General features: G+C 36.8%; 2 protein-coding genes across 3 annotated transcripts in view; one reads left to right on the plus strand and one right to left on the minus strand.

Moving 5' to 3' along the window:
- LOC149834322 (vacuolar cation/proton exchanger 3-like) overlaps positions 1-14,834 on the minus strand; it is a 53,729-nt gene extending 38,895 nt beyond the window's left edge. The window contains exons 1-7 of the mRNA XM_090011336.1: positions 14,583-14,834; positions 13,742-13,853; positions 13,269-13,505; positions 10,370-10,437; positions 10,188-10,216; positions 8,643-8,839; positions 8,352-8,564 (exon numbers count right to left, since the gene is read on the minus strand). Coding sequence (XP_089867462.1) covers positions 8,352-8,564; positions 8,643-8,839; positions 10,188-10,216; positions 10,370-10,437; positions 13,269-13,505; positions 13,742-13,768 — 771 coding nt within the window. The 5' untranslated portion in view covers positions 13,769-13,853; positions 14,583-14,834. The remainder of the gene's footprint in view (positions 1-8,351; positions 8,565-8,642; positions 8,840-10,187; positions 10,217-10,369; positions 10,438-13,268; positions 13,506-13,741; positions 13,854-14,582) is intronic.
- An 8,591-nt stretch (positions 14,835-23,425) lies between these two features.
- LOC149834323 (DUF1365 family protein) overlaps positions 23,426-25,851 on the plus strand; it is a 32,673-nt gene continuing 30,247 nt past the window's right edge. Inside the window, exons 1-3 of one of the 2 annotated variants that reach the window (XM_090011340.1) lie at positions 23,426-23,811; positions 23,956-24,070; positions 24,477-24,569. In XM_090011340.1, the coding sequence (XP_089867466.1) occupies positions 23,477-23,811; positions 23,956-24,070; positions 24,477-24,569 (543 nt within the window). In that variant the 5' untranslated portion in view covers positions 23,426-23,476. The remainder of the gene's footprint in view (positions 23,812-23,955; positions 24,071-24,476; positions 24,570-25,851) is intronic. The other variant, XM_090011341.1, reaches the window with a different exon arrangement.

Here is a 25,851-nt window from a genome sequence, read left to right on the forward strand (position 1 = left end):
AATCAGGCCAGTGTGTGATATGGAGCAGTCTAATAAAGACCTTTTGGTATGGTTTTTATTAGTTTTTTTTTTAAACACTTTGTTATTGTGATAGCCTTTTGACTAGAATTGGTTTTCTTCACTAGATGGTACCACTGGTTGAGAAAAATGCCTCCTACCGTATCACTTGTTCAATCATTTGCTTAGGAGCTAGGACTGCATGAATAGCTTGGATGCTTTAGTCAGACGGAAAAGTTAGGAAGTCCTTGCCCTTCTCTTCTATCCTTGATGTTGCATGTGGACCATGCGAATCTAGAATTAAATTTGTAGTTGACTAAAAAGTACTAAAATTTTCCATCTCATGGTGCAAAAAATGTCATAGCTCGAGATGGAAAATTTTCCATCTCATTGTGCCTTAGAAGAAAGTGTTTACATTATATGCAGCGACGCTGACAGCCACCCATCTTGGCATGGTCTCCATCTCAAGAAATGTTAAGATGGGTGGCTGTCAGCAGCGGAAGTGATGTTGTTGTTAAGATTAATGTAATATATGTATATATATGGAAGAAGTCAAACTAGCTTTGATTTACTCTCAACGGCTAGAACTCTAGCCGTTGGGAGCTCTCTCTCCCATTTGAGAACCTTACCCGTCTTTTCTTCTCTATAAATATGGGAGGGAGTGTTACTTTGTAAGGTGAGAGAGTGATGGGTAGTATTAGGGTTTTTCATTATTTTTCGTTGAGTGCATCTTGAATGTAATTTTATTTTTGTAATTCTTTTAAATTATCTTTTTACATTTTGATATGTGTCTTTCAATTATTAAGTTTTTTATAATGTTTTTTGAGTCTTGGAGATCATCTTGGAGTGCATTGGAATATGGACCATTTCGTGACATGATATCAGAGCAAGGCATCGGTCTTGAAAGAGATTTGTATTGATAAATGAAATGGATTCAAAGGTTTTGCATTCCGGTATGTATCTTTGGCCTCTTGTCTTTTATATGTATGGTAAGTTTTAAAAGGAAGTTATATTAAAAATAAAAAAAATTGTGAAGTATGTGAAAGATTGTGATGTTTTGATATGTCTTAGACTATGGATATATGTAGTGTAAAACTATATTTTGCATATTCATCTACATACTCATTTCATTTGATCAAAAAATATTTGTTTTTGTATTGTTCTGTGTTGTGTATCCTCTTGTGGGATTTGTGACTGTGTTCATTTAAAATATCTTTTTTTTGTCCCCTTTGTGGGTATTGTGAGTGTGTTCCTTAGAGAACACCTTTGTAGTTATCCACTCTCCAATTTGATTGTCTTCAATTGCCTTTGAGCTCTCTTAAAAAAAGCTCTTCTATTTTTTATTTGTTGTATTGCCTTTTTAAGGCTTGGCTATTGTCTCATTGTAGACTTTGTGTTTGTATTTTTCTTGTGTCATCGTGCATATCCATTATTAGACTTGATTAATGCTTGTTGCGTTTTTAGATTATATTTCTGCATACTTCATTATATTGCTTCATAATAGACTTATGATTTAGCTCTAACTTTTTAAGTCGTGTTTTTATCTCTTTAATGAAATTTATTGATCTTTTGTATAAGATTTGCTCAGTGCACTTTGTTCTCATTGGTAGACTTACGATCTTTTGTGAAATTCTCAAACTTCATAATTCCACCACCTTTATAAAGAGTGCCTATATTGGGCACGACTCGTTATTTACTTATTCAAGATTATAAAAATTGTCATAGGTCATCTTGTATGAATATAATTGCATCAATTGACACTTCTGCATATAATTGCATTATATTCATTCGAAATTTACATCTACCATCATTAGGATTTGATTTGATACTTTATTTTTCAAATCGGTTCTTACATATGAACTCACTTATTTGAAAATTGATTTTCGTGAGTATTTATTGCCTCCTTATGGCATTTGTGTTGTCCATCACAGACTTTTATATGATGCGCCATTCTTCTTTGCTTTGTTATTGTTTAATCAGAGATGTTTGTTGAGGTGAGTTGTGTTCACCTTGTTTTATGTCATTTTATATTGTCAACTTGTAGTTTGACTCTAACTGTCAATTGTGTGATCTCTGATTATGAGTGTAGTCACTCTTTTTTTTGTGGCTATTGTCTTTATTATGGATGCTTATAATTATGTGTATCTGTGATTGTTATTTATTTTTTAAAATCATGGTGTTTCGAAATATGTTTAAAATTAATTAATATTTTTTATGGCATTAGTGTATTTCTATTACAAGTCTTCTTACCTCAAGTGTCTTCTTCTTTCTATGATTCTTATCTAAGTGTCATTATATGTAGACAAGAGATGTTTATTAAAACCTTCGTGTGTGATTTTAGCCCATTGTTAGCATTATACTCTCAATCTAGTCGTTGATACATTTATTTTTTTAGTGTCATTATATGTAGACAAGAGATATTTATTCACACCTTTGTGTGTGATTTTTGCCCTTCGTTGGCATTATGCTCTTGTTTTAATCATTGATACACTTGCTTCAAGTGTCATTATATGTAGACAAGAGATGTTTATTTACACCTTCATGTGTATTTTTTTAGCCCTTCGTTAGCATTATGCTCCTGTTTTAATCGTTGATACACTTGGTTTTAAGTGTCATTATATGTAAACAAAAGATGTTTATACACACCTTCGTGTGTATGTTTGGCCTTTTAGTGGCATGATGTTTAAGATCTTGTTCTAGTCGCTGATACACTTGATATTTGAGGTTTGGAGGCCGAGGAGGTGATTGCTCGTGGTAGTTAAACCAATGTTTTAATTTACAAAATTCATTCAGATGTTTGAGATTTTTTTTAAAAAATCTATTCGTAATTTGTCTAAACTCATTTTTTCTTTTATGAGAAATGGTTGTTGAAATATTTTCATGCATTTTAAATTGTATATGCTTTAATTGCATGAGTTATCCAATGATTAACTGTCTTGCATAATTTGTATAAGGTTATGTTTTTGTTTCCATGCATATATTCAATGAACAAATATATATTTTGCTTATGTTGCCCTTTGTTGGCTCTTTGTATTGTCCCATAATGGACCTCTACTTATGCAATTTTGTGTTTGGATTGTGCTTTCATATCTTTATGTTGTCAATGCAACTTGTATGTTCTTTTGTACTTTGTTTTTTGTAAATTCTGCATATTTTATTACATATTTTTTTAAGCATTTCATTAGTAAAATCTCATATGTGTAGGACCATACTGGCTATTGTGTGTATTTGATTGCTCTTAAGTGCATGAGAACTTCTATTTTACTTGTGTGAATCCTCATTGGGATTCTCTTATTTTTTACTTATTCTCAAGTATGCGTTTTTTAAAGTTTATTTATTTATTAATTGGTCTATATGTGATTTCTTGGTACTAAATTATTGAATGGTTCAATCATATATACATTAATTGTTAGTTTAAATATTGTTTCTAATTGATCCGTGCCCATTTATATATTCTGCTGTGTAAAGATAGTTTGTTATTAAATTATTCCTTCATAGTATTAATAATAATGAAAAATTTATGATTCATTAATGTCTTTTGGGATAAATATAAATGTACATGATTTTCATTGTTTTCATCTCTCGTAATATTATTTTATTATGGTTGAGTTTGATAATGACTATCATGTTTATAATTAATGACGGTTTAAAATTCTTACTTTAAATGATTTTGAAAATTGTTAAAATTGACTTATTTTGTACGCATTTTATGCTTGTATGCTTGGCCATCCTCTCTCCATAATATATATATATATACGTATAGTTATTTTTTATTAAATTGCTCTTGTTTTTTGCTCTCTTTTACAGGTTCTTCAAATATTGGCGGGATGAATGATTCTAAAGACATTTTGAGAGTATCAAAGATTGATGATATTGAAAATCCTTTATATAATAGAGCATATGATTGAGCACCCCTTGAAGAAGTGCCAAATAAACAAACTTGATGAAGTCTATGAAGACATCTTGTGTAATGGGTTTCTATTTTGTAATTTCAAACTCATAGTGAGACAGAGTAAGTTTGAGTGGGGTGTTAAGATTAATATAATATATGTATATATATATACATATATATATATATTGTTTAATATATATAATATATGGGAGAAGTCAAACTAGCTTTGACTTACTCCCAACGGCTAGAACTCTAGCTGTTGGGAGCTCTCTCTCTCGTTTGAGAGTCTTCCCCCTCTTTTCTTCTCTATAAATATGGAAGGGTGTGTTCCCTTGTAAGGTGAGAGAGTGATGGGTAGTATTAGGGTTTTTCATTATTTTTTGTTGCGTGCATTCTAGTGAGGCTTGAATGTAATTTTATTTTTGTATTTCTTTTAATTTTCAATATGAATAAAATTATCTTTTTACATTTTGATATGTGTTTCAATTCTTAAGTTTTGTATAATGTTTTTTTAAGTCTTGGAGATCATCTTAGAGTGCATTGGAATCCGCACCATTTCATGACAGTTGCATCGTGCAGTGCTACTACATAAAAAAAATGCCCTCTAAGAAAAACATAGATCTTTATGATTAATTGGTTCACTCAATAGAGGGATTTCAAATGATTGTGCTTTTTCTGGGTATTGATTTTGTCAAATTTTCTAAGTACTCTCGTGAACATAAGTGAAAGATCCTTTTTTTAGTTTTTGTTTATCATATTTTTATGATTGCTAAAACACAATTTTACATACTATATTTTTTAAAAGAAAGGTCAGACAAGCTTTGCAAGTGTGTTGATGTGAATGCGTCCAAATGTATAACTTATTGACCTTGCATTCAATATTATCAATCTTGATTGTGTGCATAATTGATTTTAATATAATATTTTTTTTTGTTTTGAGAACAAAAATGATGGATAAAGGGAAAGGATATGTGACATCCTCATCCCCACATTCAAGTTTTGTTGCTAGTGTTGCAGGTATTGGTAGTGAGAGTGTTGATTCAAGTTCATTAGCAGCAACATGTGGACAAGCTTGCAAAAACTAGAAGAGGTGGTGAAAATAAAAGATTTTGATGCAAGCTTTGTGAGAAAGATTTTGTTGGGTCTTACATAAGAGTTAAGGCTTATTTGTTGAAGATATCAAGACATGGCATTCAGGATGCAAAAGAGTTGATGAGGTAATGTGAAGACAATACAAGTAAATACAAGATGAATACGAGAAGATGAAGACGATGAGTGATTCTTGTGCAATTAGTGTAACCTTTTTAAGCTACCAAGAAGATGCTAAAAAAAAAAGTGAATGTAGGAGGTAGAGGAATATGAATGATACAAGCATCATTCAATACATATGAAAGGGAGATGGATATAAAAGTAGGGAGGTATTTTTATTCTAGTTCACTTCTATTTAATGCAGCTAGAAATTCTTATTTGAAGGATTTAGTTACTTCACTGCAAATTGTAACTTGAGTGAATATGTACCTCTAAGCTCAGAAAAACTACGAACGACAATTCTTGCAGAAGAGAGGGTAAATGTTGAGAGATTGCTATAAATTAAAAAAAAATTATGAGAACAAAATGAAGTTTCCATTCTTTCTGATGGGTTGACAGATATTCAAATGCGTCCACTGATTAATTTAATTGCTTCTTGGCTTAGTGCCAAGTATTCTTAAATGAAGTTGATGCATTTGGACAATATAAAAATGTTGAGTATTTGAAAGGGTTGTTTATAGAAATAATAAAAGAAGCGGGCGATTAGAAAGTGGTGCAAATCGCACACAGCTTGAATCTAGCTCTCAAGAGCATTTGCAACCCCAAAGAAGAAGAAAAATCACCAGCATACGCTCTGTGTTCATGGATTGAGGAATTAAAAAAAAATGTCAAAAGCATTAAGAATTTTGTTGTCAACCACCATCATCCTAATGCTATATTTAATAGGCATTCTGATCTAAAATTGTTGAAGGTTGCTGAAACACATTTTGCATCCATCATTTTGATGGTGAAAAGGATTAAAGAAGTGAATAATACTTTGGTTAACATGATGACTGATGAAAATTGAACATTCTATCACGATGATGATGTTGTCAAGGCTCAAGAAATTAAGAAATTCATTGTTGATGATGAGTTTTTGGATAAAATCGTATATTTCTTTCAGTTTACATGACCTATTTGGGAAATATTGAGAGAAGTTGATAAGAATGAGCGCATGATTCACAAAGTTTATGAAATATAGAATAATATGATTGAAAAAATACAAGTTGTAGTTTTCAAGTTAGAGAGAAAGCATAATTTCAACATTATAAATATGAACTTATCTGAGTCTAGTTTTCTTCTTATGATGCATTTGATGATGAAACAAAAAATTATTAGGATTCATTACCTCATCGTCATATACATTGTGCAGGATATACTTTTGGTATGTAATTATCCATTGTTTGCTTCTTTTATTAGTATATTGTATAATTTACTTTTTTTCTGCTTTTCTTATTTGATTGTTTTCAAAATATATTTAGGTTGATTTAATTGTGGTGTTAGTTTTTATGATGAAGAATAAAATTGTAGATTGTTAATTTGATTTATTGCATGCATAATGAATTGATTTGATGATATTATGATAATTGTTTTTTATTTCATTAGTGTCACTGTTAACTGTTAAAAAGTTTATATATATATATATACTCTCTCGCACCCCCGCACCCAAGTTTTTTTGAAGTGTCGCATCGCCGCACCCGCACCTATGAATTTTTCTATTGCATATATGCACCATAGGGTTATGCAGCAACCTGATATACAACAAGATATTCTCTTGGTCTGAAGATGGCATTTCCTAGTAATTTGAAAATGCCAGGAGGAGGTACAAAAGCGCATCTAAATCACACTGTCAATCAAATTTCTCATGTTCATATCAACTAGAGGTGGGCAATGGGTTGTCCCAGCCTGAATCTTCAAACAAGCCATGGCCTAGCCAAAGCATGACTGAGCTGGCTAAGATTCTAAAACATGACCTGAAAGTCTGAAACCAACCTAGATTGGCTGAGTCACCATTGACCTACGAGCGGTCCAACCCAATGCCAAAGGCTAGGCAATGGGTTGGCCCAGCTTGACCCTGATTTTGGATGGACCCAAAAGCCAAGTCACATTGTGCCTCAATAATCCAGTTCAAACCCAAATCAAATGGAACAGGTTCTATGTCACATGGGTGCGGGTGCGGGTGCGGGTGCGGGTGCGGGTGCGGGGATTCGGCACTTCCAAAAAACCCAGGTGCGGGGGTGCGGCAGGGGCAAAAATGTAAATATATATAGGGGGTCAGGGTTCCCCCGACGCTGGTTTTTTCAAACAGCTGCTGACAGCAGCAGCTGTCAGCAGTTTTTTTTTTTTAAAAAAAATTGAGCAGCTGTCTGTCAGCTGCTGTCAGCAGAATTTTTTTTTTTTTTAATTTCGAGCAGCAGCTGACAGCGGCTGTCAGAAGAATTTTTTTTAAAAAAAAAAATCGCCGCATAGGGCAATTTTTTTAAAAAAAAAAAAATCCAAAAAGAAAAATGGACCTAAATGATCCTGGGTGCGGTCAACGCACCCAGGATCGGGTTGACCGCACCCGGTGCCGCACGGAGTCGCGTCAACGCGGGTGCGGCACCCTGCTAGCCGAATCCCTGTGACATAGAACAGGTTGGATGACCAGTTGTCCTCCCCTAGTGTCAACAACCAAAGGAACTTATATGTTCATGATCATATTTCCAACGTATAATCTGCTTCAACTCTCCATCTTTAACATGGAATTGGAGATATAGAGTAGATTGTGCATTCATCCCATTGACTCATGACCTTAGTTCTTGCTCAGATTTCGATAGAGAAAAATAGTTGGACCATCCACTGGATAAAACCAACAGTTTTATCCTATTAACATTTCAATGTGTATAACATGTTGCATGCTTTCTTCTTCAATGTTTCTGCGAATGACAATCCTAGGAAAATCATTTTATTCACAAGGTCCAAAGTAGTTTCAGACGTTCACATCTTAATCAATGATATTTCCTAGGATTGTCATCCTACAGTAAAAAATGATCCATTCTCCACTATAAATACTGGCATTTCTGGATAGGATCGCTACTGCATAGTCATATTTCAAGCTTATCCATTAACAAGCACATTTCCTTTTTCGAATGTCCATTGACCCCTCATGTATTACACCTATCACCATGAAGAATCAGTTGGCAGCATATTGCCTATGGATAGGATATAGAAACTCTATCATGTAATGTGAATTACAACTGAAACATGCACCAACTTCAGAAACATAGACATAATGAAAGAAAATAAGCAAGAAAGGGTGGAAGAAATATGTACAGGAAATTAATGCAAAATATACACAATAAAGCTGTTAAGAGTCTTAAGACCATCATCATCATTCATGTAAGGGAGAACCAACCTCATCAATAGGCTTATAAAGATTTGGATGACTCTTTAACTGAAATATTAGGTAACTAGCATATGCCAGCAGCATGATACAGCTACTAAACCTAGAAAGAGACAACTCTGACTTCCCAAAGTGCACTTCTGTGTGCGTAAAATGAAGAACAGCTGGAAAAAGGATGCCCATAACAGCCATCAACAGTAGTCCCGAGTTCACCACAGCAGCTTCCTGGAGTCAGGAACATATAAATTTACTATTTTCACGATGTCATATGACATATACGTACAATGTATCCATTTAGTATACCTTGTTGAAGCGCTGATCCTTTTTACAGTGCCTAATTCCACCACAGAAAAAAGCACAACCAAGAACTAGTAGCATATTTGATAAAATAGATCCAAGTAAGGATTGCTGGACGACACGTATCATCCCACTTTTCAAAGCATATATCGATATAATCATTTCAGTTGCATTGCCAAATGTAGCATTTAAGAGTCCTCCAACTGCAGTTACAATTAATATCAGTATGAGCAATAAACAGAAGGAAAACTAACATGCACAAATGCTCAAAGACCATACAGCATTAGAAAAGTCATTAATTGATGCAAAATTACTACATTGATCAGGACTTCAACATGATCAACATTACAATAATTTTACCAGCACAAACAGTACCTTGACATAAAGAAGTTTGTATGAAAATGATTCTACAATAGATAAGCCAAGACAATGCAGTTGTCAGGATGCAATGCCTCAGGATCCCATGTTTTATGAGGCATCTGCTGGTTTGGGGATTTTACATGGATATTTGCAAAATCAAAATTCTGACTCTTACAAAGCCTAGAAGCATGTCACAACCAGGACAAAAGTAGACATAAGCTAGCCTTCATCACTCTTCTATAGATAATCCAGGTGGGAAGATACCCAACAACAAATCAAAAGCTAGGAGTCTTCTCTATACATTCAAGCTTATCTATATCAGCTTCACCTAAACCCGATTTTCATGGATGCTATCACAAATTAGGGATCTATCATTTACCATTGCAAGCTTAAAATATAATAAAGGAGAGGTCCACACATGAACTGGTTAACCACAGTAACCTTCAAATCATATCATGTATATTAGTGGTTAGATAAATATCCAGGCATCTTAAGTGCTTCATCAAATCTATGGTTTTTCTCTATCAATATGCTGGCTATCTAGATTCCTAATATTTTGGTTAATCTTAAATGAAATGAAAATATGCTTTCTTTAGGATATGATAATCTCTATTCTTGACCTTGACATTTCTATACCAAGGAGATTTTAAAGGGGTCCCAAACATTTGCAGCACTGGTTTAGATATTTCATCAGCTTATGATTCTCTTACATGGCATGTCTGGTGAGAACATTATCATCAACACAAACAGTTGTGAAAGCATATTCTTAACCTAGATCAAAATAGGAGAAACCATCCTTTAGATCCATTTTAACCAACTCGTTGGTAAAATTATATTGCTTAATGAGCATAATATAAAGCAACACCATGATATCTTTGGATTTCCTCTTTTCTTCTCTCGTGGGCAAGATAGGTGATAGTCCCTGAGCAGGATTAAAACACAGGACCCATTGGTTCATGGTAAGGTTTTTCTTTTTTTTTTCAGAAAATCGACTACTGCATTTGATCCAGTAACTTGAACTTCAACACCAAAGAATCAACCAAAATACCAAGTACCACTGCCACTACCACACAAACAACATTCTAGCAAAACATGCTGTTCTAGTAAAACTAGTAAATTCATGAGAGGTGTGTTTCACTTTCATCTGCATATCTAGAGAAAAAACAAAAGTTCATTCAATGGTAAAAATACCTGTAGGCCCAGTATAGAAGGCAAGCTGCCTGCATTAAACATGGAACAGGTCATGCCTATGTCTACAAATTCATAAATCATAACAGAGACAAAAATGAATGCTTGCAGAAAAATGGGCAAGCAAACAAACAAATAGAAACCATTTAAAACCAGAAGATGTATTATCGGAAAAAAATCCTTACTCTGTAGCATATCCCAAGCGTTCAGCCAATGGTGTTATGCCCACCAAACTGAATAAGAAAACCCATCCCTGATAATGCAGAGAAGTGCATAAGCAAAATATAACAGAGGAAACACATAAAGTTTCAAATTGTGAGGAGGATTGGACGGGGGTGCATTGGAGGTCCACAAACAAGCAAAGAAATTAAAAGGTATACAATTTCTATTTTCTTTGAATCAAAGAGAAAACTTATTCATAAAGAGAATGTTGGCATTGAAAAGGGTACAACAATTTCTTTTTCGTCTGAATCAAAGAGAAAACTTATTCATAAAGAAAAAGTTGACATTGAAATGCATTCTGTGACCAGTAGGGGTGTAAACTGGTTGGATTCTGTTCGGATGTGGCTATTACCATATCTGACTAATCAGATATACTGTAATCAATCGAGTCCGAACTCGGACTCAAATATACAATAACTAGAACCGAAACCAAATCCGCCCCTGAGATCATACCTGAATCCAAACCAAAATCCACCTAGAAATGGTTCTCCGACTTACATTCATTAGGAATGTTGTTCCACATAATTGCAACAAACATGAAGGCAGGTGGGTGGTTTGAGCGTTGCATTTAAGAGTGTTGAATGAAGGAGGTCTCAAGTTCAATCCTCCTTATATGTGCGTGTGTTTTTTAAAACAGCAAGAATCTGATCAGATCGTCCGCAGATCTGTCTCCGAATTTGAATCTAGTTGGATGTTAATATGTAAAACTATATCAGAACAGATTAACTGATTGGCTTCAATTTTTTTACCAAACCCGATTAAACGGGAGCCAACCCAAACCCAAAACCTGAACCGTTGACATCCCTAGTGTCCAGGAACCAACAAAAAGGGGCACAACTGTGCAAGGGGATAATGGAATTGTGGAGGATCGTAGTCCCCTTTGCAGCTGTACATCATTAGAGGTCCCAATAGAAGGTAAAATCATACTGTTTCTCATTTATACCAATAAACCATAGTCACAGATATCGCTGATATTTTGAAAATATCGTGATATTAATGCTACAAATTGAACAAACAATATTAACGGCAAAATATCGGCAACTTAAATATATTGTGATAATATCGCAATATTATCACTGCTGCAACCCAGCCAGAACCGTAATAGGGAAAGAAAGAAGAGGAAGGAACGAAAGAAGAAAGAGGAGGGAAGGAAGGAAGAAAAGAAGGAAAGAAAGAGGAAAGGAAGGAAGGAAGAAAAAGGAAGGGAAGGAAGGAAAAAAAAGAGGAAAGAGGGGAGGAAGGAAAGAAAGAGGAAAGGAAGGAAGGAAGAAAAGAAGGAAAGAAAGAGGAAAGGAAAAAAATGAAAGGAGAAGAAAAAATGAAGGGAAGGAAGAAAAAAAAGAAAGAAAGAAAATGGAAGGAAGAAAAAAAAAAGAGAAAGGAGAGGGAAGGGGACTTTACAATTTATTTTTTATTTTTATTTTTTCATTTTGTTTTTTAATTTCCGAGATTTTCTCTAGATTTATTAGAAAACCGATAATATCCCGATATTATAACTCCCCGAGATATAGCCAATACCGATATTTGTCACTATGCAATAAACTACAACCAATAAAAGTAATTAGATTAGGATTCATAGATGGTGTTGGAGATGTCAAATCATGGCCCTCGGGCTTCTCGAGTTTTTTCTCATAGAATTTATTTCTATATACTCACTTTTCCTTTTAAAGGGTAAATATGTTATTATATCGAATAACAGCTATAATCTTGTTAGTCTCCCCACAAAAGAATCTTAAGTAACTCAGTGTCTCTTCCTGGGACACCACATGATTTTTTTCCACTTTTCTTTTAACATTAAAAAGAATTCAGCTTGCTAGATTAATTTTACAGGCATTTAAGTATTCTATAGATATTCCTGGTTTCTGTTACGTGTAAAAGATGCTTCAATCAACAATAACAATGGAAAAGATGAAATAAGTGCATTTAAAGAATTGGCATTGTTAGAACACCTAAAGAAAAATGAATAAGAAGATGAACAAGGGAGCAAATTGTTGGCTTCCAATACATGTTGACTTTAATGGAACAACTTAAACATATTTGTTCCAGTCAAGGTTGCTTCCTCTTTGGAGTTCAAAGTTCAAACCAAATGGACTTCAACTCCAAATGGGACGCAACACCAACACATTGATACGTGGGACCATATCATATAATAAATCCATATGTACAACTTTCAGAGGATTCTACTTTCCCACGGACAGGGAAGGATGTATGGGGTTCTCCCAGGCTCAATCTGAATGACCTAATCACTCCTGGACAATGTCTGATAAAACTGTGATTGACTCGGTTTCTATCCCCTGAAACCTGACCTTGTACCTGTAATATCAGACCAGGCTCGGGTATAGCTACATTGGGATGCACTTTTTGTTTGACCTCACATTCCATGTCGGTCACCCGCCTGATGCCCATGCCTATCCAAAGATATCACTTTCGTGTCATCTTCATTTCCTAGCTACTGTTTATTATAAGGATATAACTTTTCATTAAGGTTAACCAAGATTTGGACTTTGGAGGCTATCCTGGGTATCAAGGCATAACAACAATATGCACTATCTTTATGGTTAACGAATATTACAGAGAGACCTAGGACTTTTTATGTATAACCTCGCAGTTAAGTACATGAACCGGATGATATGGACTTCGATAAAGCTCTTTTTACAAAACAGTACAACAAATTGATGACAAAAGCACTGCCTTAATTTCAATATCTGTTAAATGAATATGGGCATGTATTTTTGCAAGAAATGGTTACTTTTAAGCAAAGTATCAAGTGCTTATTAAAACAATGTAACATAAAAGAAATGAACAAACCTAATTTCAGTGAGAGGAAATCAAATAACAATGGCCAGAATCTATATGACTTACGTGCTTCCTGGTTAGATAATGGAGCAGGATTGCAATGGGGCCAAAAGGTAACAGCACGTTGATTTTGGCTTTAATCAGGACAGTGTAAATGCTCCTCCTCATTCTCTTGGAAGACCAGGTCTGTGTACAATCTGAATATCCACAGTCAGATGATACAAGAGATCTTCTGCCTCTCTGGGATGAGATAATGAGGTCATCTTCCTCTTCAAAGACGGCTGGCTCCTCTAATGGACCCATCTGAATGAGAAAACATCCACATAAACACGCATCATAAACAAGCCAAACAGAAAGGAACCAAATTCCAAACAACCGCGCCATGCATTTCTATCTAATGGATAATCATTCAAGTAACGAAACAAATCTATTCACAATGCATATTGCCAAACCAGTCATGCTAATGGGTAACAGCATCCAACATGAGACGGCTTGACACCGCGCAAAAGAAGCAGTATTCATGCCGAAAGAGTACTCACTTCGATCGATGGATGCATAATCATCATCTCACGAGCCTTGCCTCCAGCTTTTTCACTCGTCCCTCAACAAGCAAAAGGTAGGAACCCCATCATTCGGACGACGACGAGTTCGCTGCATGAAACAATCCTCCCACAAGGTCAGAATGAACAATTCACATCGACCTGCTTATCGATCTACCTATCTAACTCTACCACCAATCATATACAACAACCACAGTTGCACTGAAAACATGAATACCACAAAGAGAAATCTCTCTCTCCCTGGCTGTCGATTGCGAATTACCAACATAAAACGGCACTAACCAATCGGGAATTCAGAATGTTGGCACACGCGCGGAATACGTGCAGTATGGCCAAGAGGCCTCATCAAGTGCAGCCCACACAGATCCCAATCTGCAGTGCATGAGCTTGGATCGAGAGAAATGACAAGTGCGCCTAGTCAGATCTGGTAGCCATTGTGCGATGCGATGCATCATCGTCGAAACAGTGACACAACGATGCTGTTGATTCTAGATATTGTGCACAGGCAAAAATCCAAGCACGAGACTTGTGCGGTTTACAGCGGAAAAGGGAGATCCAAGCTCAAGACATTTCCAAAGCGTTTCAAAGTTTTTTTCTCATGATTCTCTGATCAGAAACCTAGTCGTGCTGGCTAAGATCGCTTTCCCGACAGCGTAAATCCGTGGCACACAGGAAGTCGCCTTGCTTCGGCACGAGCATGGGACATAATGCCCAGGCTAAGCGTTTCAAAGTTAAAAAGAGGATAAAAGCAAAAAAGCAGTAGAAGAAAGGATTCGAACCCAAGCAATGCTAAAGAAGAGAAGGGAACGAGAACGGTTACCAAGTCCGGAGAGCCTTCTTAGCCACTGCGATCTCTGCACCCGCGCGTGTACACGTGTGAACACGCTCCAGGAAGACGAACGCCCTTGAGATGGATGGATGGATGGATGGATGGATGGGGCCTGTTACTTTGGCGTGAGGGGAAGGGAAAGGCGGATCAATGATTGCTGTTGTCACGGCCAAACGGGGGAGAGGACGCGAGAGGGACGGGTGGGGGTGGTGAAATGATGCTGAAGCTTCCTAGAAGGAGCTCGTATTTGGAAAAAAATCGCCCTTTTTGTAGCCCACCACCACTTCGTGCCGCATCGCCATATAATATATGCTTCAATCACTTTCTTCTTTTGTCCGGTTCGAACCCATATAGAACCAGACCCAAATCTGACTTGAGACCTAGATCTAATCCGACCCACATAAGAAAAACAATATCCTAATCCTATAAGGATTAGATGAACCAGATCCCAATAAGTAAAATAATATTTTTATCATTTTTACATTGAAATATTGCATATCTTAATCGGAACTCTCTGGTATGAAATTTCACAAAACATACGCTGCTCCATATCTTAATCAGACCCTTCGAGTCCGACCCTGGATCTAATCGAGCCTTCTTATTCCCTATAAGGTTTGGTACGGGTCAGGTCTGGGTCAAACCCGATCCATTGACACCCCCTTAAACACCCCCCATAATGGTATGTAGGACCATCAAAACGGATGAACACACACATTATATATATATATATTATACTATCCTCAAAAAATATATAGTTTCCGCAAATGTTAGCCGATGATTCAAAATTTTGTGCATGCCTAAAATCTTCAATTCTCAACTTATTTAAGATCGTTTTGCCCCTAGCATACAACACCCGATAAATTAATGCTAAGAAGATTCACTCCGCAAATTTACAAACCTGCACGAGTCTGCAAGTTCACTACACAAGATCCACAGGTAGGGAGTGCTAACCTACTGACATTCATAAAAGGTTAAGGTATACTACTATTTCATATGAAATAACCTTGATTAAGAGCTATAATGGTGTTCAAAACACTAGTTTTAAGAAATTTATAGTTGCGATATAATGAGTATTTGAGCTTCCAGACTCCAGTATAGTTAATTTTAAGACAGAAAGCAAAAAATGACCGACAGTCGATGCCATGTAATGTGGTGATGATGTTTACTAAACAGTTTTTGTCATAACACATGACAAAGACAAACAATAACACCTCAATGAATGGAAATATTGTTTTTAAAGGTGATTTTCAATAAGCATTTGATAACAACAAGATGCGTCGTTGCTTCAAATGATCAAAGCATTCATGCAGATAACATGCAATTCTCCCAAGTAATTATCATTATAATTGTTCAAATCAATCACGGGGTGAATGTCCAACTTTTCCAATCAATTAGTTGTGTGGATGTTCATAATATGCATGCAGAAAACATGCAGTTCTCCCAAATGATTACTGAACTTCAGACGTGTAGATAATATGCAACTTTCACAAACAATTAGTGTTGTAGTTATTCGAAGCATTCTTTAAAAAAATTTATCCCTTCAAGACAAACAATGATGTGTGGAGAATCAGAGGAGAAAACACATTGTGAATAACACATTTGATGCGAGGTATCCTCACATATATGTTCCTGTCATTGCGATGATGCGGGAGACGGACGATCTCCTCAGCCGAACTGCTCCTGTCGATGAGTACAGGCTTTCAAGCATGGACCAATCTCTGTTAGCCTTCGATTTCACACACACCACTGACCATCATGTGGTGTATATATAGGTATCCAAAGGATAGCTCCAAAGGGTTACCATGCATCATACCAAAAGGTATGATGCATGGAAAAAAGCACATACAAAGGGGCACCTTGTTTTCCAACATTCTCTCACTTGACCCGAGTATGTAAATGTTCATATGGATAGGCCTTAAGTCCATTTTATCAGTCCAAATTTTGTTGTTATGCTAAACTCTTAAATTTTATGAGCAAACTTGATGCAAAACCAACAAAAGAAAGAAAGAAAGAATCATATCTTTATTGTCAAAATGTGATCACATAAAAGTCAGTATACATGATTGCAGAATTTCAAACAAGTCCATCATCTTAACATGTTCGGCATATAGTCCCGGGGCCAAACCCTTAGTAAGAGGATCAGGGTTCATTTCCTTAGTCCCTATGTTATCAATATACAACAAAAGATTCTCTATCCTCTCATTTACAATAAAACACTTCAACTCCATATGCTTATAAGATGTAGTACTTTTGTTGTTATTGGAAAAAGATACAACGACTTCATTATCAGAGAATACTTTCAGTGGTCTCCCAATGGATTCAACCACCTGAAATCCTGAGATGAAGTTTCGCAACCAAATGGCTTGTGGTGTTGTCTCGAATAGAGCTATGAACTTAGCCTTCATAGTGTGGGTAGCAGTAGTGGACTGCTTCCCACTCCTCCAAGAAATTGCACCACCGGCTAGCAGAAAAATGTATCATGTTGTAAACTTTCTACTATCAGGACAACCTCCTATATCTGCATCTGAATAGCCAATAACCTCAAGGTGGTTCATCTTTATGTAGGTTAACATATAGTCCTTTGTCCCTTACAGATAGCGCATGACTTTCTTAGCAGCCTTCCAGTGAGCAAGACCAGGATTCAATTGAAATCTGCCAAGAACTCCGACTGCAAATGATATGTCAGGGCGAGTGCATGTTTGAGTGTACTGCAAGCTGGCGACCACTGATGCATATGCTATCATGGTCATCTGTTCTTTTTCTTTTTGAGTCTGTGGGCAGTCCTTGAGGCTCAATTTATTCTCTTTTAATATGGGTGTCGTAGTAGGAGCACAATGCTCCATCACATATCTTTTGAGAATTTTATTAATATAAGCTTTATGAGAGATACCTAGTACACCTTTAGACCTATCTCGACGGATCTCAATGCCGAGAATATAGGCAACCTCTCTTAGGTCTTTCATTTCAAAATAAAAGGATAGAAATTGTTTGGTTTCTGTCAGCATATCCTTATCATTTGTTGCAAGTAAGATATCATCCACGTAAAGTACCCGAATTATGAACTTACTTCCACTTGTCTTGAGGTATACACATCGATCAATGATGGTTTCTGTGAATCCAAAGGTCAAGATGACTTTGGTGAACTTCATATACCGCTGACGGAAGGCCTGTTTAAGTCCATATATTGACTTTTTCAACTTGCAAACCAAACGGTCTAACTTATCTTTGTAGAAACCTAGAGGTTGTTTCATGTATACCTCTTCACTTACTTTGCCATTTAGGAAAGCTGTTTTTACATCCATTTGGTGTAAGTTTATATTAAAATGAGCTACTAGGGCAAAAATGATTATCATTGACTCTTTAGTCAAGATAGGAGAAAATGTTTTGTTGTAGTCAATACCCTCCATTTGAGTGAAACCTTTAGCAATCACTCTTGCCTTATACTTTTTGATATTATCTTTGGAGTCTCTTTTGGTCTTGAAGACCCACTTGCACCCTATGGGCTTGACTCCTCTACGCAATTCGACAAGGTCTCATACTTATTTTTTTCTCGTAGAGTTTAGCTATTCTTTTATGGCCTCTATCCAAGATGAAGATTGCTCACACTCAACAGATTCCTTAAAAGAAGATGGATCTTCATTATCTATTAAATCATTGGGCTTCTGTAGACACACCACATAATTTGGATGAATAGCATATCTTTTAATTCTTGTGGATATTCTGACAGGTGAACTAACTTGATCAACCTGTGGATGCTCTTCAGCATGATCCACAAATGGTTCTTCTTAAGTTGATGCATCACTAACCGAATCAACTTTTGTTTCATCATTTGAATGAATAATGAAAGAAAGTTTTAAAATTTCAGCTGGAGTAACTTTATCCTGAATTTCCTCAAAAGAGAGGTTTTGTAATGCATTTATATCAATAGAACCATCTTATAAAAATCTAGCTTTATTCGTTTCTATTATTTGTGGTGTATGAGAGGGACAATAAAACCTGAAACCTTTTGACCTTTTTGGATAACCAATGAAGAAACCACTGATTCTTCTGGGGTCAAAAGCCTTAATGTGTGGATTATATAATTTTGCTTATGCAGGACAACCCCATATGTGCATGTAACTTAGACATGGTTTTCTACCTGTCCATAACTCATAGGGTGTTGTTGAGACAACCTTAGTAGGGACCTTGTTTAAGACATGTACAATTGTTGGCAGAGCTTCACCCCACAGGGTGATGGGAAGGGTTAAATAATTCAACATTGCACGTACTGTTTCTTTAAGTATGTGATTTCTTCTTTCAGCTACATTATTCTGGTATGTACTTTCCGACATGGTGTACTGAGAGATTATGCCTTATTCCCTAAGAAATTGCGTTAATGGTCATTCTCGTTGTCCCATCTCAGTGAAATGCCCATAGTACTCGCCACCTCAATCTGATCTATCTATTTTTATTACGTCCCTTGTTTGTTTCTCTACTTCTTTCTTGAAGTCTTTAAAAATATTATAGGCTTCAAAAAATTCAAATAATAAGTAGAGATACATGTATCGGGAGTAATCATCAATAAAGGTGATAAAGTACCTTTCTTCTGTATGACAAGGAGAGAAGGGTCCACATACATCCGTATGAATAAATTTCAACTTGTGGTTGCTCCTTTTAGCACCTTTCTTGTATGTGTTGGTTTGCTTGGCCTTTATGCAATCCAAACACGATTCCTTAACTGTGAAATCAATGGATTTAAGAATCCCTTCTTTCACAAGTCATTGGACCCTATCTTTAGAGATATGACCGAGACGGCGATGCCAGAGTATATTGGATTGCTCATCTAATAAGCCATGTTTATTGCCAATCAACACATTTTATGAGGAAAGGGTTTCATAAAATTGGACATTAGTTTCCAAACGATACAATCCATCACATACATTCGCAGAACCAACAAGAACTGAATTCTTTTAGATAGTCATTTTTGAATTTTCAAATTTAAAACAATATCAAATGGAATCCAAATTTAATACAGAAATGAGGTTCCTACTGTATGTTGGTACATAAAATATATCAAATAAGTAAAAAATAAAACTATTTTCTAAAGTCACTCTGCAGGTTTCAACAACCTTAACATGTGAGCATATCTTGTTTCCTGAGAATATGCTTTTTTCATGATTCGTTGGATCCCTTCTGTTCAGAAAGACCTGCAAGGTATTGACAATATGGAAAGTTGCAGTTGAATTAATCCACCAGCTATTAGTTGGAATGTTGATCAAATTACATTCATAGGAAACGAATGACAAACTACCTTTCTTTGCCAGTCATTTTTTTGCCTTATGCAGTCTGCCTTTAAATGTCCCTTCTTCTTGCAAAAGAAGCACTTGATAGAAGATTCTCCATGGGACTTGGCACCTGACCCATTTGACACAGATGCATCTGAGTTTCTCTTTGCCTCTTTCTTAATGACATTCTTCTTTGGTCCATGCCTTTTGTGACCTTTATGAGAAGATACATGAGCACTATGTATCTTCTCTCCTTTCAGTCTCTCTTCTTCCTCAACACACTTGGACATCAAGTCATTGAATGTCCATTCATCACTATGAGTATTGCAGGAGATCTTGAAAGGTCCATATTCACTAGGCAGAGAAGTCATTATTAAGTGGACTAGGAAGGAATCAGATATGTTGACCTTCATGTCATTCAATTGAGTTGTCATATTTCTCATTTCTAGAATGTGCTGTCGGATGTTCCCCCACAGGTATATTTCATAAATATTAACCCTGTCATCAAGGTGCTAGCCCTTGCTTTATGTGAATTGACAAATGGCACCTTTATAGTTTTGAGTAATTCTTTTAGTATTCTGCATATGGGTATGACGCTCCTGATATTCTTAGCCACATGAAACTGCATAATCAGTAGGCTAAGTCTATTTGAGCGCTCTCACTTATCAAAATAATTTTCTGTTCAGCTGTGCTATTGTCAGTTAAAGGTGCAGGCTCAGGCTTGTGCAGGGCTAAATTTAGATCCATATAACCTAATGTGAATTGTACAGTTCTCTTCCAATCATTAAAATTTGAGCCGTCTAAAAAAATAATATGACTTGGACCATCAGAAACCATAAAATTGGACACTGTAATGACAAAAGGACATTCATAAATATTCAAGCACATTCAAGATTTGAAAAGGTAAATGCAATAATAAGACATTTTTATCATTTACACTTTTCTAGGCAAGTGCTAGGGGTCAATATGGTCCACTTTGGTGAGTACCCATAACACGTAAATGCACTTCGCCTCCCACTATTTAATAAAACTGAAAAGACAAGTCGACATGGCACCTTTGGGTGCTACATGTTTCATGTGTTGGGATACATTCTTTTCATTTTATCCTCCTGACATTACTGCCTTTAGGCAATCCATCATTTCATCAAGTCTAACACAATTCTAATATCGACTCATCCCATTATTGGTACAGAATAACTTAATTAAGCATACATTTGATCACTTTGGTGATTACAAGTGCATCTTAATCAAAATTCAAATACCATTATTTATGTCAATATTGTCCATATGATGCACAAAAATACATATTTTTAAGACATTAATGAAAAACATCATGCATCATAACATAATGAGTGAAATAAACTAAGTGTTATACATGTAAAGTGCTTAAAACTCCTTAATTGATTTTAAAACTGAATAAATCAATCACAATGATACTAAAAAATGGTCCAAGAGAACCCCAAAAACATTGATCCGACACCCAAAACCATTCAAACTGATCATTTAATACATAAAAATATTAAAAAACATGATAAATCGATGAAAATGGCCTCTAAGCTGGTTAGAAAAGCAGTGAACCAATTTCAAAAACCCTTAAATCGGTTTGAAAAAGCTTTGAAACGGTCCCAAACACACTAAAACAGACAAAATCGGTTCCATAAAACTTTAAACCGACCCTCAAATGCCTCAAACCAGTTTTGCTCTACCTAGAACTGGTCCCAGAATGCAAGGAACCGGTCTGAAACCGATAAAATCGGTCTTAGAACCGAATGAACAAGTTCTGGAACCGATTTGTCCAGTTTCTGACATATTTGTTCTGGAATCAACTTTTTCAGTTTCGGACAGATCGGTTCTGAAAATGATTTGTTTTCTGTTATTCGGTACGAGAACTGGATCAGTTTGGGTTCCACTGGATCCGACTCAGATCCAAAATGATCTGAGTCAGAACTGATTCTAAAAAACGAACCTAGGCCAAAAGGCACGCCGGTTCATATTTTTCCTCTTTCCGTTTTAACAGAAACACATAGAGGGGAAAACAAGGACCGTATGGAAGACGAACTCGATGGAAAACTTGTGACTCTGATACCACAATGTAGAGAATCAGAGGAAAAAACACATTGTGGATAACACATTTGATGCGGGGTATCCTCATATACCTTTTCCTGTCATTGCGATGATACGAGAGACGAACGATCTCCTCAGTCGAACTGCTCCTGTTGATGAGTACAGGCCTTCAAGCAATGAGTGAGAAGGGACCGATCTCTGTTAGCCTTCAATTTCACACACAACACTGCCCATCATGTGGTGTATATATAGGTATCCAAAGGATGCCTTCGAAGGGTCACCATGCATCATACCAAAATGTATGATGCATGGAAAGAAGCATATACGAAGGGGCACCTTGTTTTCCAACATGATGTAGTTGCAAAGACAATGAGGTATTTGAATATATGCTTTTGACAGAAAAAAAATATAGGTGCATTTTTTTCATGAAAAAAAAGTCCAAGGTCCTTTTTAACTTTTTTTATGAAAAAATCACAAAGATTTCATGCCAAGAAAAGCAGGAGCTTTACTTTACGAGAAACAGAGGTTAAAGGTGCAAATGACATTAGATAGGCGTTGCACGTGTCAACAGTGCTGCAATAACCATTTTTTAGGCCGCATGCCCCTGTACAAAAATGAGGTGCATTGTGGTTAAGGTTTTGTTTGGGAGTTGGTGCTGGAGCTGAGATGAAAGAAATGGAGGATGAGGTTGGAGTTATCAATAACATCCATATCCTTATGACGATGATGTAGTTTAAAATGATCCATCTCCTCTCTCAACACCATTCTCATCTTCCATAACAGGGTTCTCAAACAACTGAATACCATATCCTCTCTCCTATATTCGTCTCCAAAAATAGCTTAAGTTGGAGGGCAAAATCATCCCTTTAAGGCTCTATTTGGGAGCCGGTGTTTGGAGTAGAGGTGGGCATCGGGTCGGTCCGGCTTGGGCCAGGCTAGTTTAAAACTCAACCCATCGGGTTTTAATTAAGTGCAGCCTGAAGATGGCTTGACCCATTTATTAATGGATTGGGTTTTGGTCCAGTTCTTAACGAGCTCGGGATTGAAGAACAATTCATAACCCCGCTCATTGGCCCAATGAGTCAATGGTCAGCCGGTTGGTTCAGCCTGGTCCAAATCTGTTTGTAAGTTATTTTCAATGAAGTTCATAAATTAATTTCTATAACACAAAAAACAATGAATCAAATAAAAAATTAATGCACCAAACTACCTATCTTTTTATTTGTCATATAATCAATTCAAACTAATAGGTAAATAGTAATAATTACCAAGTTACTCAATTACCAAAAAAATTAATTAAGTAGCTAAGGCCCATAAGATGGGTTTGGTAGTCCATCAGCTGACACGGGTCTGACCCATGTATATAAAAAACTGGGTTTTGACCCGGTAGCTAACCCAAACTCGACTCATGGTGGGCCGGGTCGGCTTAGCTCACCGGGCTACGCTGGCCCATTGGCCACCACTGGTTGGGAGGAGATGAGGGGTGAAGCCACAACCGGTTATCGACACGCGGATTAGAGACCAACTCCTGAAACACGCGTCCACCATCAGCTATCGATGGGGGAGGAGCTCCCTTTCCTGCTCTGTTCCATGATCTCCGCCCTGGTGTCCTCCATATTCCACTCCCTCCTCCTCTTCTCGCGCCTCATCTGGGCTTTCTCCCTGCATTACTTGCTCCCTCAGCAGCAGCACGATGACCAACCGACGCTGGTCCTGTACGAGGGCAAGGTATGGCATCGAAGGGAGAAGCCCGTCCGCCACGCGTTCGACTACGACGTCCGATACGCCCTGGTCGATCTGGACCATCCACCCGCTTTCCTCGCCCCTTCCATCAGTCGCCATCACATGACCGCTCCGGAGGCCCGCCGGGCTGCCGGCACAGACGGCCCCGTGTAATTTTGCAAAAACACACATGCCTCCCCATCGCATTTTCAGATTCAATTGCCTGTGGATGCTTTCCCTTCTCTACCTTCTTGATAGCTGTGTTTGGTGAATGAGTGAAGGGGGCTTACTCCCGTTAGGCGCTTCTTGTGCAGCTTCCTTTTAACGATACCTTCTAGCGTGGGCTACGAACAGAACCCTTTGAGCGTGTATTACTGCTATGTCTCCCGAGGCTCTGACGCTGCGCAGCTCGAAAGGTGCATAGCCGAGGTGGGTTGGAGGGATTATGTTTTCTTCCTTGATAGAAAGTTCTTTCAAGTGGGTATACTGCATTGTGTTCCATAACGCAACATCCCATGCTGTTCCCGTTATATGGATAAGTAGGGTGCATTCATGCACCTAGCGAGGGCTTAACTTATTCACAGTTATTTTTAGCGTACAGCCTAAACTGTGCTGCAATGTTTTATAAGCTGCAGCATGTTTTGGAAAATGAATCGACAGGCTATTGTTATTAGAATTTTGCTCTTATCCAATTTGATTTTTCACCCAGAAGTTGTTCTTTTTTTTTCTCCGTCTTCCAATTTTAAGTTCCCCACTGGCACCAAGTGCAGTTTCGCTTGAAAGTTGCATTCTTCTTCTTTTGAAACTTTACCAACTCTAATGTTAGCTGCTTTAGGTGACAAATACACCTTGGGGAGAAAGAGTATCGTTTGCTTTTAGTCCAGAATCAGATTTGGTGGCAAAGCCATTACATGTTAGTCCCTTTATGGTAAGATCTTATTCAATTTATATCTTCTGCCTCTGTATAGTAAGATCTTCTTTGGTTCATTATCTTCCATTTGTCAAGCACAATTTTGATGTCTCATGCTGCTAACATCAAGCACGTTTGCGTGTGGCATAACCATCTTTCCACCCTGAATTAATTTTGTTAACAGAAAGCTGCATGTAAACTTTTGTTGTTGATAGTCTATATTGTTTCATTTTGATTATCCAAGTGTTTTATATTGTGTATCCTGCTCAAGTTACTTTTTCTTGTACATTACACGCTTGACTTCCTTTTCTGCACATTTATATGTTCTTGTCCAAAATCCAGGCATGGAAAATGCAAGCCAATGAAACGGAAGTAGCCAACATAACCATCAGAGGTAATGGGAAAACAATTATGAACGAGAATATTGATTGGGTCATCAATATATAGACGGGAACAACATAGCAAGAGGAAGATGTATGAGCAGATTTGATGCTATGACAGGATTCAGTGAAATTAAGGATCTGTTTGGGAGCCTTGCATAAATGGAAGCATCATTTCCATGTGTTGCAAAAATATGGTTTTGCCAAAAATGTGGTGTTGAGGATGGAGTTGCCAAAAACATCTTCTTCTGAATGATGTTCAAATGTGGTGTTGGGGCTGCTGATTCCATTCCCAATGCAGTGTTTTGGCAACATGACTGCTCCCAAAAAGCAAAGAGCATGAGAGCAATGGGGAAAACCACAACAAACCTCTCATTCAAGGCTCCCAAACAGAGCCTAAGTGGAGAAAAATTCCCTGTAAAAGCAGGAAACTTTTCTGGTGAAAGGAGTGGCAAAAACATTTTAAATGTTGGATGGTAATGGAGCAAGTGATTAGCATGTTAGTGGCGAGATATTTAGTGGTTATTTTCAGGAATCATGCATGGAGTACTATAGCAGAACATGTTGCTACTTAAACCCTATCGTTCCTTGAATATCATCTACTTGTGAGTCACCATATTCTCTACCATCAGAGGACTGTTCACCATCAGTGGTGTCTGGCATCATTTTCTTTTTGTCCCTAATACCCTGTAACTTTTAAAATGACATTTTGGTTTCATTCATTATTTCTCACCACCGTAGGTGTAATTCTACAAAGAGTAACTGAAACATTTATTTAGCTGTAAATAACAAATCTGGTAGCTATACTTTGGAAGTGAACAATGTTTTCAATTTTTTTAATCACTAAAATGGCAATGGTGGTGAAATTAAGCTCCTAATGTTCATGGGATTTAGTTGATGCAATGTCCATAACCTCTTTT

Source organism: Nuphar pumila, chromosome 6 (genome assembly GCF_984573655.1).
Source record: "Nuphar pumila chromosome 6, dmNupPumi1.hap1.1, whole genome shotgun sequence".
In the NCBI taxonomy this organism is placed as follows: Eukaryota; Viridiplantae; Streptophyta; class Magnoliopsida; order Nymphaeales; family Nymphaeaceae; genus Nuphar; species Nuphar pumila.